The sequence below is a fragment of the Dermochelys coriacea genome, chromosome 1 (assembly GCF_009764565.3).
Source record: "Dermochelys coriacea isolate rDerCor1 chromosome 1, rDerCor1.pri.v4, whole genome shotgun sequence".
NCBI classification, from domain to species: domain Eukaryota; kingdom Metazoa; phylum Chordata; order Testudines; family Dermochelyidae; genus Dermochelys; species Dermochelys coriacea.
In genome coordinates this window covers 300,303,630-300,320,428 of record NC_050068.2, presented here as the reverse complement: position 1 = coordinate 300,320,428, position 16,799 = coordinate 300,303,630, and the positions used below count along the sequence as shown (strand labels likewise).

At 38.6% G+C, this 16,799-nt stretch overlaps 1 protein-coding gene across 3 annotated transcripts in view; it reads left to right on the top strand.

The window, feature by feature from the left end:
• Positions 1–16,799, top strand: part of PNPLA8 (patatin like phospholipase domain containing 8) — a 67,798-nt gene that overhangs the window by 32,089 nt on the left and 18,910 nt on the right. The window contains exons 7-9 of one of the 3 annotated variants that reach the window (XM_043494906.1): positions 2,067–2,124; positions 4,011–4,037; positions 5,184–5,378. In XM_043494906.1, the coding sequence (XP_043350841.1) occupies positions 2,067–2,124; positions 4,011–4,037; positions 5,184–5,378 (280 nt within the window). The remainder of the gene's footprint in view (positions 1–2,066; positions 2,125–4,010; positions 4,038–5,183; positions 5,379–16,799) is intronic. The other 2 variants (XM_038407411.2, XM_043494908.1) reach the window with 2 other exon arrangements.

Genomic DNA, 16,799 nt, shown 5'->3' with positions numbered 1-16,799 from the left:
ACGTTTTGTGGTGATAATCAAGGTGGGCCATTTCCAGCAGTTAACAAGAACGTCTGAGGAACAGTGGGGGGTGGGGTGGGAGGGGAGAAATAACATGGGAAAATAGTTTTACTTTATGTAATGACCCATCCATTCCCAGTCTCTATTCAAGCCTAAGTTAATTGTATCCAGTTTGCAAATTATTTCCAATTCAGCAGTCTCTCCTTGGAGTCTGTTTCTGAAGTTGAAGGATAGCCGCTCTCAGGTCTGTAATCGTGTGACCGGAGAGATTGAAGTGTTCTCCAACTGGTTTTTGAATGTTATAATTCTTGACATCTGATTTGTGTCCATTTATTCTTTTACATAGAGACTGTCCAGTTTGACCAATATACATGGCAGAGGGACATTGCTGGCACATGATGGCATATATCACATTGGTAGATGCGCAGGTGAACGAGCCTCTGATAGTGTGGCTGATGTGATTAGGCCCTATGATGGTGTCCCCTGAATAGATATGTGGACACAGTTGGCAATGGGCTTTGTTGCACCACTGGGTTAGTGGTTCTGTTGTGTGGTGTGTGGTTGCTGGTGAGGATTTGCTTTAGGTTGGGGGGCTGTCTGTAAGCCAGGACTGGTCTGTCTCCCAAGATCTGTGAGAGTGATGGGTCGTCCTTCAGGATAGGTTGTAGATCCTTGATGATGCGTTGGAGAGGTTTTAGCTGGGGGCTGAAGGTGATGGCTAGTGGCGTTCTGTTATTTTCTTTGTTGGACCTGTCCTGTAGTAGGTGACTTCTGGGTACTTTTCTGGCTCTGTCAATCTGTTTCTTCTCTTCAGCAGGTAGGTATTGTAGTTGTAGGAATGCATGATAGAGATCTTGTAGGTGTTTGTCTCTGTCTGAGGGGTTGGAGCAAATGAGGTTATATCGTAGAGCTTGGCTGTAGACAATGGATCGTGTGGTGTGATCTTGATGAAAACTAGAGGCATTTAGGTAGGAAGAGGGGTCAGTAGGTTTCCGATATAGGGTGGTGTTTATGTGACCATCGCTTATTAGCACCGTAGTATCCCTGAACAGTGCTGCTTCCAGGCTTCTACCCAAACCAGTCTTGGATCATGTATTGAAGTCATCTTCTGACTCAGAATATACAAGGGTTATATACAAGATGCAGCACTAACCCTAAAGTTGATGTGATGATGGATTCAGCTTTGGATGATTCGCATGGTTTCTCCTTAGCAGTTGGGAGACTTGTAAAGAATCTATGCAGAATGAAGAATATATATTTTAACTTCTGTTTTCTTGCTGCATGCTTATATTCTAAAAAATTCATAATAGTGTTGGGGGTTTTTTCAAGAAAAATTTTTTTATTTCTTGTTTGATAATGGTCTATACCTCAGCAAGAATTACTTTCATTAAAGTAAAACCACTACATTTAAGAGTTCCTTTTTCAAGTCCCAAACAGTCAAAGCACTCTAACATGTTCCTAACTTTAATTACATGTCCCATTGATTTAAAATTAAGTACATGCTTAAATACTGTGCTGGACTGAAGCCTCAAGTCATTTTTTTCAAATCGTTTGTATACTGAATTCATCGTTTCCAACCAGTGAGGAGATACAGAGGGTGAAATCTTGGGTCTGTTGAAGTCAATGGCAAAACTCCCATACATTTCAATGTAGCCAGGATTTCACCCTGTGTGTTTTAAATAGAAAATACCAGAAGTAAGAGTAGGCATAAATGACTCGTTTTGACTATGCAGTGGTGGGGTAGCCATGTCGATCCCAAGATATTGGAGAGACTGGGTGGGTGAGATGATGATAACAGGCCACTTCACCTTGAATGGTCCCTTGAAATATGTGTTAACTACTTATGCTACACAATCTGTTGCATCTTGTGTTTAGCTGTGACACGCTGAGTAAGTTTCCCAGACCTGAAGAGCTGTGTAAACTCAAAAACTTGTCTCTCTCACCAAGAGAAGTTAGTCTAATAAAAGATATTACCTCACCCTACTTGTCTCTTTGGTGTTGACTAATTTATTGTTCTGATGATGCCAAACTGGTGATGCGTTTTCAATTTTTTACCTGTTATATAGAGATAGAATGGGATCGGATCTCATGATTGAAACTGCAAGAAATCCCAAATGCCCTAAGGTAAGTATAGATTTTCAAAAACTAATATTTTACTGAAAAAAATTAATTAGGAACAAGTAGCTTTGGGTGACAGTGCCATCACTTGACAAATGTTATTTGTACAACTTGCATGATTTTTTGTAACCTATACTCTGAAAAGTATCTATAAAAACAATCCCCATTTAAAAATTAAAATTCCACAAGATATCTTAAATATTTGCCAACCCTGCTGCAATAGTCTTGTACTTCTTAGCTGATAAGTGTCCTGATTTTAGATACATTAATTCCCATGAGATGTTTGTGGACTACAAATACATACTTCTTAACTACCCTCGCTTTTATATCACATCTTGGATTCTACAGTTTTGCTATTTTGTCCTAGAATCCTTTCAGTGTTTCCTTGCAGTCCTGTGATGTTGGCTGTTAACTTTCTTCCTGTGGGTGGTGTGAAAGAGCTAGTAGTCTCTCCCCATTTGATCTGCATCACCAGGTTTCCTCTTGTCCTTTTGGTAGGTAGTGATCTCTTTGCCTGTAGCATATGAAGGGCACTAATAAATGTGGAGGGGTGTTATATCTAGCACAGCACAAGAGTGAAAAATGAGAAAGGAGAGGGTATTTTGTTTCTGTTATTAGGAAGGAGAAGAAATGAAATAGCACACTGTTAAGAACAATTTGGTAATTAACAGGTGTCTTAGTGTCATTATAGTACATTATTCAATATTTTACTATTAAATGGAAAAGGTTCAGATTCTTCTGAAAATAGACATGAGCTCAACTGACTCTCCTTATGCTCTCTGTGTAAAAGGAGGAAATGGAAAAAGCTGGAGCACCATACTACTTTTTGAGGAATATGATGTCTTATACTGACTTGATTTAAAAGTTATCTTTGAACTGAGATCTTGCCTTTCTAAATTCCTGAGTAATAAAATGTGTGTATATATATATAGATATGAAATTGTTAGTTGTTCAAAGTAACCGCTTCACTGGTATCAATCTAACAGGGCTATAGTATTATCCAAATAAAACATGCAACCGTACAAGGTGCTTTATGCTCTCAACTCCTGTTGAATTCAGTAAGAGTTAGATGCTTAGTGCCTTGCAGGAAGCATTTAGTACTTCACAGATTAGGATTATATCCTGAAGTGAAAAATGTGTAGGTGTTAAAAAAAACAAATATGAGTTGTTCAGTGTGATCCTATTGCCATTAAAGTCAATGGAAGTTTTGTCATTGACATCAATGGGAGCAGAAGACGACCCTTATGGGGTGAAAAGAAAATTGTTGTACTTCATCATTTGTATCTTAATCACTGTCGTATAGAAGTTTTACATGTATTGGTTTTTTTTCCTGGTAAAGCTATATTTTTTGTGAATACAGTGATTTTCTTGTAATTGTGCAACTGAGAGATGGGAGTTAATATGCTGATACCATAACTTCAGCTTCAAGTGCTGATGAGTAATACTTTCACAAAAACAAAGACTGCTTTGTAAACTAGTATGCAAATAGTATCACCCACCCACTAATTTGCCAAGAGACGTTGTTTTAGACAATGCCAGCCATGCCCTATGCATCATCAGTTAAAGATCTTGCAAATTCTTACCATCATATGGTAAGCATTTAGTAAATAGTGACTATAATTATGGGTAAGTGTCTCTCTAAAACATGCTGATCGTTGCTTCCAGACTTTTCTTTCTGGGAAGGACTACTTTCTGTCTCCCACTTGGAATGACATGCACAATTCTTTTGTTCATGATATTTCAGTGTCTTTATTGAAAATTCTAGAACTATAAAATGTAGGACAATTTCATACTACTTATCACATTAGTGATTTTAGTTATATAGTAATTTGATTATTTTTTTTTTGAAATATAGTGAATGGTTTTTATCTCTTTTGTTTTCCTGAGATAAGGAAGCATGCCAGAAGTGTAATACAAAGATGCAGTTTATACATGAATTATTAAGATATGAGCTAGACTGGGCAATCTAAAGTTACTTCTGTTGATCCTTGTAACATTAGGTATGTGTTGCACATCATTTTTACTTGGATAGTGCTATTTTTTTTTTTTACTTTTTGAGTGCTCCGCTCCGCAGCTTTGACCACATTTTAATGTAGTTCTTTGTGTTGATTAGAAATAACTATTTTATAGTAGCTCCAAGAATCTGGAAATATCCACATAAGTTAAAAATAATAAAACACTTGTTAGGTATTGGGACTTGTCTTTAAACAATATTTTTTCTCCAACATTTGCTTTTGCCTACTAAACATACTAAAAAAAACCCAAACATCATTTTATGTCGGGCACCTGACTATTTATTTTCTGTTAAATTTCAGTTGATAGGGCTTGTGAAAAACAGAATAGCAAATGGTGATAATCTCATCATTTCTCTCAGAAAATAACAAGTTCAAGAAAAGATATTTCACTGATTTACAAACTTTCTTAGTTAATATGGAGACCTATTTTCTCTTGACTAATGTAGCATAAGGTGCTGGTAACTCATGATGACTGTTTGGAAGAGGAATAGGGAATTTAAAGTCTGTAGGTTCTTTCTACTACCACCTGCAATTCAAAAACAAACAAAACTTTGTCCTCTGTTCTTTCTGTCCATTGAGTTCTGTCGTTATCTTTTTAAAGATAAAAATAATACAGGATGCTGTCTTTGCCTCAGAGTTTGAGCTTCTCTGGCTTTTACGGGCATGCAGACTCTTGGGGAGAAGGTATCTCAACTCTGCAGCTATGACTCTGGTTGACATGGGAGAAGCGTTGGTGAGCTCCACAGGGAGCAATGTCCATATTTCACAACTAGAAGGGCAATAGAACATGGCATAGGGTTAAAAACAAAGAAGAAGAAAATTTCTTGATTATACCTAATAAAAAAATTGGTATAACCAGGTTGTAGATTACAAGGGATTCATTTTTCTTCAAGCTAGTCGTGTGAATTTTATTTTCCCGTTTTACTTTAACGGTTGTCAAGTGTACTTGTACCCACAGCATGATGTACAAAGCTAATATTTAAATCTTGTGGTTGTGGGAGATATAGTGTGTCGGTATCTGAAATTATCCTTATTTTTCTAATCTACTAGGTAGCTGCAGTAAGCACCATTGTAAACAGAGGAACACCACTGAAAGCATTTGTGTTTAGAAACTACAACCATTTTCCAGGTGTCAAGTCTCACTATATTGGAGGTTGTCAGTATAAATTATGGCAAGCCATTAGAGCATCATCTGCTGCACCAGGTTACTTTCAGGAGTATGTGTTGGGTAATGACCTTCATCAGGTAAGTTAATATCTGCATAAATAAATAACCTATTACATATTCATCTCCAAATATAATGTAAGATCCTATTATCATGTTTAATTCTAATCTTAGTAATTATTTATTCTTTAGATTATTAGGAAGTGGCAGCATAGAGAAAATCCAGGAAGTTTTTGGGAAGGAAAGGAAGCTCTTAGTTTGCTTAGCAATTACAGAAGAGTTAAAAAGCATGAAGAAAGAGAGTGTCTGTCTGTCTCTCACTCATCAACCCCCTCCACACACACATACCCCACCCTCGCCTTCAAATTCTTCTAATTCTGTAAGGAAACTATACAAGAGTTGCAAATTGCTTCCAAGTTCCTATTTACAACTGGTAATCCATTAAGCATTATTTCACTAAGCAGATGTTATAACTTATATTAAACAATAGTATAAAGCATGAAAAATACAAATTAGTACTATTCAGTGTTCCCTACACTAGGGAAGAAAATTTATTATTTCAATTCCCCTCACTGACAGTCATAACTTCTAAGAGAATTTCCTTTGCAGTCCAAGATCACATGCTATGTTATGAGAATAGGTCTGCTGTCACAGCACCCCTTTTGGCAGCACCCACTTTTAACTAGTTCAACAAAAATGTATAGTTTATTAAAACTTGAATAAGCCAATGTCTTATGTCAACAGCCTGTTCCATTTTAAGGTACTGTTACCTTTTAACTGACTTTTTGAGAAAGTAGAAAGAGACACATACATTTCTCTAATAGTTCTCTTCAGTCTTTCTGTGTTGTTTCCTTCCTACAGTGCTCTCTTTACTGCCAGTCCTGCAGGTCTTCTGATTCTAAAGAGTCTTTTTATAGCATACAGGTAGAATGCACTTAAACCTTTGGTTGCAGACAGGTATCTTTCTGGCTGTCAGAAAGAGTAGTCAGTGGAGTCAGTCACTTCTACCCCATGAGCTAAAGGAGAAGTTCCATTATGTTGTAACTTTAGTAGGCTCGATCACTGCATGAGGGGCAGCTTCTAGAAGAGAACACAGTACATTTTAGCCAACAAGTTATACTGCACTGTCCTCTGAACTTCCTAGTGAGTCATATTTGTGTCTGTTCTTAGGGCCTGATCCTGAAAACTTCTGTGCATAGGCCCATCAGCTAACCTTCCTCACAGTGAGAGATCACTAAGGAATTTGGCTGTGGAATAGTCTTCCAAAGAAAGTGGTGGAAGACACTCTTGGCATATTTTAAAACTAAATTGGGTGAAACACAAGACTTCAGTGGAGCTATGTACAGAGGTAAAGATGTGCCTGGTAACTGTTTACAGGATTGGACTCTTAAAATTGTAAGCGCCTCAGAACACTGACTGCTTTTTTTTTTTTTTTTAATTTGTGCCATTTGCAGCACCAAGCACATAATTAGCACTTACATAACATAACATAGTAGGAATATCCTGGATGTCCAATTCAGAGAGTCAGCACTATTGAAGGAATGGATCTTAGCCTGATGCTTGAGAGTAGCCACACAGTACGCTATAGTATCTTGTTTTGTTTTAAATAAAATAGGAAGTGAGGGTATCAAATTATGTTTAATAGTTTTTGAAATGCTGACTTTGTTTTAAAAAATCATATTTTCATTAGTGCATGTATTATAGGGAGTGTGTTTTTTAAGGTATATTCGGAGGAAAGACTTATTAGGTGATCCAGCACATCTTCCTACAAGAGAAGGATTTCTCCTTATGGTGCACTTTGTGTTTTTTCCAGTCTTTTAATTTCATAGAATCATAGAATATCAGGGTTGGAAGGGACCTCAGGAGGTCATCTAGTCCAACCCCCTGCTTAAAGCAGGACCAATCCCCAATTTTTGCCCCAGATCCCTAAATGGCCCCCTCAAGGATTGAACTCACAACCCTGGGTTTAGTAGGCCAATGCTCAAACCACGTCGGGCAACATGTCATTGTTCATATGTTTCTAGCATGAAATGTGTCTAGTAGTTGGGAAAACAATATATTAAATCCTAATAAATTATGGAATGTTTTAAAATAGTGACTTGATAATTTAAGTAATATTTGAGTATGAACATTTATAAGCCACTTCAGTCAGATCCTGACAATTCTTCCATTTTCTTAATATGTTGTTTTTCCTGTGTTTGTTTTGAGGCTGTTTCTTTTTGGGGGTGATGTATGTGACTATAACCAGGTATACACTTTTCACCAGTGCCGACTGAGGTTGTTATTTTGTAATAGTTTTATTTTTAAAAGAAAAATGGACACATACATCACATTTATTACCAAGCTGAGCACTGCTTGAGACCAGCAGTATGTGCATCTCCCATCTGGCCAGGAAGGACTGGAAAGGGGGCTGCCTTTGCTTTTGGAGACCTTCCAAGCTGCTCCATAACTGTTTGTTGAGTCACTGTTAAGCTATGTGAAGCACTTTTCTTCCTCTTCTCACCTTTCCTCCCCTTCTTTCCTTGGGCTGAGAGCACTGTTCACATTTAAGTCTATTTCTATATGAAGAATGCTTTAAAAAGTAGAATGATTTTTCCCTCAATAGAATATTTTGATTGTCATTGTTACAGTATGATGGGACTGAGTCTCATTTACACAATGCCCACTTTACACCACAGTAAAGATGATGATATACTCATGATCTACATACTTTAAGGCCCCTTTAAACTGCCAGAGCATATAAGGGGCCTTGGTGTAACCAAGAATCGGGTCCATTGTCTACAATTATCAAAATCTGCTGATGCCAGACTCAGTACCCTATTCATTCTATTTTTCCACTCTGTTTTTTCCATTCTGGTCCTTTGTGTGTAAAGTCCTCCCAATTCACAAATCCACCACTCTCTTTTCCCATTCAGATCTTTCCAAAAACCTCACTTGGTTTATTTTAATTATTAGAAAACAAGAGATGTGGGATGTGGTGGGATACTCTAAATTTTTTCACCTCTGGGTTTCCCTTCTTTCAGTCTAAGTTTTTGGGGACAGGAAGAGTTTTTATTTTTCTGTATTGTACAGGGCTGAGCATATTTCCAGTACTAAACACTGTTTCCTCTAATGGAAAGAAGATGGTAAACTAACAGAATGGAATTTAGAAGACATTATTTCAGACATCATCAATCGGTGCATACAATTTACAACTTCATAGAGTTCTTTTAAAACTGTCAAACCTGCTTGTTTCCCATGCATTCCTTTCTCCAAGTTAGTGTAAAGTAATTCTGGTATTTAGTCTACTCAGTGGTGGTTTAGTTTGAAACTTCTCCAGCTCATGTAGGGAGAACTTGATGGTTTATTTCCTTTCTGCTTTCCTAAGGTCAGCTCTCAATATATCCGCTTGCCTACTTACGTTTTGAGAGTTAAAAATCGTGGATGACAAATGGCATTGGAGAGGAAGCACCAAAGAAGCTCTATCTCTAGAGGGGCAGAAGACTCTCCTGTAGAGTTCTAAAGGATGCAGTCAGAGGGAATCAGTCTTCCCATTGCACTCATCCTGCAAATCTTATTTTGTCAGTGTGTGCAAAGCATATTGGACAAGTGAACTGGTACATGACTTGTCAAGGTTGCCTGGACTCTGGTGGAATATGGGGAAAATCCTAGTATGCCTCCCTGTACGGTGGTGATGATATCATGGTGATGTGTACCTTAGAAAACCCTACGTGGTACAATTTCTGGAGCACTCAGTACTCACATTTTCATTACATACATCCATCAGTCTCATTGACCAAAATACTGCAGAAAAGGTTTTTTCCTTTTGATTTCTAGTATAGAGAGGAATCATTCTGTTTTGTCACCTGGTATTACTTTTTTTACATTACATCTGTTCATTTATCAATTTGATGGGAAAAATTGTGGCTATATTTTGGGAGCTTTGAATACTGCATACTCTTAAAGACTCAGCTGGAAATTAAATGCATACTAAAATTTTTATTTTTTTTTTACAGAAATTATATAGAATGCTTACATCAAATAAATGATATATGTTTGCAAAGGGTCTCAGAACCAGGAGGCATTACTTCAATTGGAAGTAATGGCCTATGTCAAAGGCTTTAATATTTGTAGTGAGTACTTGTGGCACCTTAGAGACTAACAAATTTATTTGAGCATAAGCTTTCGTGAGCTACAGCTCACTTCATCGGATGCATAGCATCCGATGAAGTGAGCTGTAGCTCACGCATAGCATCCGATGAAGTGAGCTGTAGCTCACGAAAGCTTATGCTCAAATAAATGTGTTAGTCTCTAAGGTGCCACAAGTACTCCTTTTCTTTTTTGCGAATACAGACTAACACAGCTGCTACTCTGAAACATGTCAATATTTGTAGTGTTATCTCAGAATGATGAGACTTTTTTTTTAAAAGAAGAGTTTTTCAAATGGCTTGGAAAATGTCCTCTCACCACTCAAAATAGCTCAGATCATGTCGTCTTTTTTCAAAAATACTAATTCTCTCTTCACATGAATAGTATATGGAGACCTGGTTACAATTTTTACAGTTGAAGAAAATTCTGTAGAGGTCCCTGGAGACCCAGTTAAGATGTCAAGATGGTTGTTAAAGTGTCAGTGAAAGTTCAGCATTATAACTGAAACATTATCATGTACGGCTTTTGGCCTTTCAGTTTTTGATAAGGGATTACTTGGGGACAAAATGTTGCATCAGTTCGTCAGTCGGTTGCATCTGTCAATTCTGCTTTCAAAAACAGACCTTACTTTAGGGTATCAGGATGAATCTGAAAAATATTGATTCTGACATTCCAAATTTTTTGTAGATTTTTACAGGTAGTCGGCCTGACTGTTTCCCCTATGAATGTTGTCTGATATTTGTTGAATTTGGAGTCCTGTGTGGAACTGTATGAAGTAGCTGGATGAGTGAAGCAAGGCCAGGATTGAGATGCATTGGCTGAGTAGCATAGGGAGTGTTGAACAATGCATTCCTGAAGCGTGTTTGAATCTGACCATGGCTATCGGTTTCTCATTTAAAAATTTTTTTCCTTTCTCTTCCTCTCTCTCTCTTTCACACACGTACACAGACGTACATACACACACTAGGAAAACACGTACAACGTGGCTCGCTGAACTGGTTGCTATCAAATTTTGGAAAGGCTCAGAAATGTATTATGCTCATTATTTCTTAAATTTAACTCTCAGTACAAATGTTGACAGACTGTGGGATTGCTACATTTCACAGGCATCAGATGCCTAAATATTTTTCCTATTTGTTGGATGGAGATCAGCTGCTATAAAGTTTATATTGCCAAAAAAACAACTAGCAATGTTTATGTTCGCTCAGTCGTGCAGTGCTATCCTGTTATGCCCTGGCAAGTCGGAAAAACAGTGCAGCTGTTGGTAGATGAGAGGAGGAGGATTAATGCTCTTTGTGGTTCAAAAGAACACATTAAACATTCAAAGGGATTTTATCCCTCTAGCGTGCTTCAGCAGTAACCATGAAAGTCTAGGGATACCAAGTCATGATGTCAAGATATGGAAGTTATACTACTATCCATATATAAAAAGAAATCTGATATTAAAATCTAAACACCCATGATCTGTTAGAATTCCCAGTCTTCTTGCTACCAATGAATTTTTTTTTCCCTTCACTTCCCCCTGAAGGGAAAGCAGTTTCTTAGATCTTCTCCTCCTTTTTTTCTTCAGTATGAAAAACATTCACTGTTTAGGATACTCAGTAATGTCACTTGACTAGGCAGCATAGTATGTTAAGCAATTTGTTATTTAAATAATAGAGCAGGCTAAGATTTAACCAAAATTATTATGCACATTTCACTTGTTCGATTTCACAGGAAAAATTAATTTGTATCATAGGAATAATTAAAAAATAAAGATTTAAAACAGCAATACATCTTCCTTCATAAGACAAAATATACTCGTTAACACTAATAGCTCCCTTTCACTAGCAAATTTCTTCAGACTTCCCATCATTGCTCTAATATATTACAACTCCACTTGTGGGAGCACTAATGTAGGCAAGCCACTAATGATTTAACCACCATGTCATCTAGACCTGTTCTGGACAGGGTTAGATAACATGGTAGTTAAATTGCTGTCAGCTAGTCTACATTAGTACTGCTAATGGTGGAATTTCACCTGTGAAAGTGGAATAATGGGAAATGTAAAGAAGAAGGCTAGTGAAGATGAAACCTAAAAGGTAATAGAAATATCTTCTGTAATATAGAAAAATATTTTAAAATGTCAAAGTAATATACTGAAGTGCCTAGAACTTCAAGTGGACTCTTGATAAAATGAAAGAAAAAACAATATAATTCCCAGTTATTTTCCAGACTTTTTTCTCCTAGTAACTAAAGGCAACAAACCTTCAGAGGTACTCAACATTTGCACCAAATAGAGAGGCCCTCAAAGGTGACTTGCTCAGTGAATCCTTACCCCAACTGGTTTTATACTTGCAGCTTTCAAAATTAAACTCCAGACTGCCTCCCATCTTCTAAGGAGGCGACTTAGAATGTAGGTCATCTCGGCAGTCTTCACATTCATGGGCTATACCAGGAGTGGCCAAACTTACTGACCCTCCAAGCCACATACAATAATTTTCAGAAGTTCAAGAGACACACAACCTGTCCCCCGGGGCAGCACCTGCCAGGGTGTGGGGCTTCTGCCCCTCTCTCCCCCCACTGGGCTAAAGCCCCTAGTCTTACCACCCAGTTGCAGGGCAGAAGCCCCAAGCTCCCCCCTGCCCAGTCTTGTACCCAGACAATGGGAGATGCATGGGGGATTCTGGGAGGCACACTTTCATAGTAAAAGAGTCACATGTGGCTCACGAGCCACAGTTTGCCCATGCCTGGGATATACTATGGCGATGGATGTGCAATAACGGCTTAGATAGGAGGCAGCATGATAGGTATGTCTTCTCACAATTTTATAAAATTAAACAAATTTTGAAACTAAGAACTCCAAATTTTTATCGCTTGTTTCAGTTCAGTTGTTGTCACATGTACTTTCCTCTAGTCCTACTGGAAATTTCCTTTACTGTTTAGGAGAGGAGGAATTTACCTTTATGCACCAAGTGTATGGACGTGTGTAAACTCTTGTTTGTTAGGGCTTCTGGGGAGGTTTGAGAGTATAGTGTGTTTGGGCAAAGTGGAGAGGAAGTATGTCTTGCTGCTATGTTATTGGTGGTTTAATTTTTATGTATTGTGCCGTTGGGTGATATCTTTTTGTAGATGTGAATTTAATTATTGGGGCACTTATAGCTGGTTTATGATTTTTTTTGTATAGTTGGATTAAAATATTTTGTTTAGATTTGTGACTTTGTAGAACTTTATTGATGCAACTCACCCAGCTAGTTATTCAATACAACACAAATTTACACAAAGCAGAAAAGGGTGGTATAATAAAGAACTAAATCTGAGTCCATTCAGTTGCGTCATAAAGGATTTGCATGATATCCATGCCATTGTGGAACAGGAGAGTAAAGAATCATGTTCCTTTTCCACCAGGACTTCCGCAAAATATCAGCCTGCAGTACTGGTTCAGTTAGTGAGCCATGTAACCTGTCTAGAGCACTGTAGAGTTCCAGACTTAAATGCTACATGCTATAAGAATGCTAAAAGAATCAAGTGTATCAGAGACAATCTCTCCAGCTCTATCAAACCAGCTGGAGATAAAAGCTGAAAAACACTTCACCTTTCCAAACAGAATGTAAGCCAGTGTTTCTAACAGAGGTACTGGAAGCACAGAAGGAGCATGTGACATGGACTTGTGATTTTCATTGCTAGTAAAAGCCAGAGGAGAATACTTAGAGCCACTATTGACAGCTATTCCCTCAAGGAAGGCTTATTTCTTCTTCGAGTGCTTGTTCACGTCCATTCCACATTAGGTGTGCGCGCGCCGCGTGCACGAGCGTCAGAAACTTTTTCCCTTAGCAGCTCCCGTCGGGCCAGCAGGGCCCCCCCAAGTGGCGCCACTGCGCTGTGCATGTATACCCCTGCCAGCCCGACCCCCTCCAGTTCCTTCTTACCGTCCATGGCGGCGCTGGAACAACCTCTCTCTCTGTCTTTCTTTCTGGCAGAGAGCAGTCCCTTAGCTGTTTTCAGTTAGGTAACATACCTTTATTGTGGACACTTAAGTGATTAGGTGCTTGGAGGCTTCCAGCACCCGCCCCGGGCCGTGGGGCATGCTGCAGGCCCACGGCTTCAAGGCTTGCACCATGTGCCACAAACCTATGCCAGTTACTGACCCCCACGACTCATGTCTATGTTGCCTGGGGGACGGACATCAAACTGAGCGGTGTAGCATTTGCAAGGCATTTAAGCCAAGAACAAGGAAAGAAAGAGACTCGTTTAAAGTAGCTGTTGATGGAGGCCACATTGCAGCCACCGTGCCTGGAGCACCCGATGTCGACTCAGGCTTCCTCGGTGCGTAGTGCCCCGGAGCCGTCAAGAGACCCGGCACCAGCTAAGCACCGTAAACTGTCGGCCCCAGAGCGCCAGACTAGGCCCCGGCACCGCTTGTCCTCCCCGGTGCGGCCCCCCGCGCAGCCAAAAGGAAGGCGGGGTCGTTCCCCACACAAGAGGCTGGCGCCTACCAAGGCCCCGATAAGAGCGGGAAGGTCGCGGTACCGGCGCTGACACCGGCAGTCCCAGCAGCACAAGCCCCACCGAGCCCAGACCTAAGTGAGCTCAGTGCAGACAATGGGCTTGGGGGCATAACTGATCAGCCCTCCATGCCTGGCACCTTTGAGGCTGCACACCGAATGTGGAATGGATGTGAACAACACATCTCGAAGAATAACAGTTACGAGAAAGTAAGTAACCATTTTTTCCATCATCTCTATAACATGCATCAATCTGTCTCATGGTCAAGAAACAATCATTTAATTCCATCAAGCATGTCAACTATTCCTCAGTCACTAATCTTTCTCCCTCCTGTGGTAAATTCATTTAAGTTGGTGGCTAGCAAACTCTAGGAACTTGTCACTACCACCAACATTTTAGACCCCTTCCAGTCTAGTTTCAGGTCTTCAACTAGGGCTGTCCCTGCTAAATGCACTGTCAAGTGATCTCAGAACTATGGACAAGAGACTATTATTGAATGGGAGAGTTTCTAGTTGGGTTCTGTTGGGATTGGTACTAGTCCCAACACATTTCAACATTTTTATCAGTGATCTGGAAGTAAATATAATATTGCTGCTGATAAAATTTGCAGATGACATAAAGATTGACAGAGTAGTAAAATAATAATGACAGATAGGGCAGTCATACAGAGTAATCTTGACCCTTTGGTCAGCTGGGCCAATTCAAACAAAATGTGTTTTGATACCTCCAAATGCAAAGTTATACATCTAGAAAGATGGAATGGAGACCCTGCCTATAGAATGGGGTGTTGGATTCTGGAAAGCACTGATGCTGAAAAGGGTCTTGGGGAGTCACAGGGGACAAGCAACTCAACATGAGCATCAGTGCAATGCTGCTGCAAAAACAGCTAATGATTTTCTTGGATGTATAAACGGGAATAGTGAGGTGATTTTTTCCCTCTGTGTATACAGCATTTATTAGACTGATACTGGACTACTGTGACCAGTTGTGATGTCCACATTTTAAAAAGTATGTTGAAAAATCCCCAGAAGAGCCACAAAATTTATTCAAGGGCTAGAAAAATGCCTTAGTGCAAGACTTACAGAATTCAGTCTGTTTACTTTATCAAAAAGAAGATTTAGAGGTGACTTGATCACAGTATATAAGTATCTTCATGTGGAGAAAATACTGGGTACTAAATTTGGTGTTGGGTTTTAAATCTAGCAGAGAGAGGCTTACCAAGAACCAATGACGGGAAGCTGAAGCCAGACAAATTCAAATTAGAAATTGGGCACAGATTTTTAACGGAGAGGGTGATTAATCACTGAAACAAACTTCCAAGGAAAGTGGTGGATTTGCCATGTCTTGAAGTTTTTAAATCAAGACTTCATGCCTTTCTGAAAGGTATGTTTTAGCCAAACACAATTTATAGGGCTCTAAACAAATGGAAACTGGGTGGAATTTTATGTCCTGTGATATATAGGAGATTGCACCAGGTGATCTAGTAGTCCCTTCTCTTCTTAAACTCTATAGATGTAAGGTCAAGCGTTTTTATAAGAATTGAACACTCACAACATCCCAATGAAGCAGGCAAGTTGTATGTTGTATATCACAGTACAGTAGAACTTCCCAGTTCTGCACACACTGATTTTTATGAACCGCCAGTTACATGAACTATTTTTACCCAACGGGGGAAAAACCCCATATCCCTCATCTATGTTCACATATATGTTCTTGGGCAGTGAGCAGAGGTCACCTACACTTTGTATGGGTTTATTTACCTTCCCACACTTTGAAGAAGGCACCTTGGTATCAGATGAGTCCTGCTTTGAAAAGTTAGTGTGTGAGCATCTGTGTTCTTCAGTGTTCTCTTTCATGATGGCCAAGAAACACTGTACATTTTGTTACCCTTTATGTGCATTATCGTTGAATGATTCATAAGTTAACTTATGCACAGTACTGACTAATTTTGAGATGTGAAATTTTGTAAACTTTTCATTTAATGAACTCAATCTCCAATTAGCTCATAAAATAGGAGTTGTATTTTGTATTGTTTGGTGATGTGTACCCCTGGTTCATTAAACTGTGTAGAGACTTCAATTTATGATGTGTATATATAATATGTTTTATATGAAACATCTAACAGTATATTTTATGACTAATCATTGTTCTTTAATATGCTAGTCAATATTTAGGAAATGTGCATCAGTAAGATATCTGAGTATTTTCTCAATATCTAGTATGCAGCCACTAATTCAGCAGTAACTACCAACCAGCTGAGCCTTTCCTGTTGATTAATGAGTGGCTGAGAGGAGTTGATAGCTCAAGATAATCAGCCCATTAACCCCAGCACATCATTAATTCTGAAGAAATTCCCTGAACAAGCATTGCTATTTTAAAAAAAAAAAGTTTTTCAAATGTTTAACTTCTAATAGCAATAGCATTCATATGCCCAGTTAAGAATTTGTAGAGTGACATTTGTGTGTGACATCCATAGATGTTTGTTCATTAGTGTGTTACAGTATCAGCTGATGGTTTTCAAGACAGGATTTATTATATGGGACAATATATCATTTTAGTAAGAGAATCAATTTTTATCTGAAAAGAATTATTTACATTTTAAATGTAAATATAACATTTATCCTATGTATAAGTGTGTACATGTATTTTATTTCACAAGTATGTTTGGGTGGGTTGGAAAGGACTTTCAAACTTTAGTATATAGCGTTAATTCATGTTTATAAGACCTCTTATTTGTGTATTTTTGAGTGCATTACTGATTAATCATACTTTCCTTAAATATACAGTATGTATGTGAAATTTCAAGAGTTTCAGAAATTCTGTTAATGCTATACTGTGAAACTTAGTTAGTTTCCTTTTCTATACTTTGTTACTGTCTGCGTAGTTTTC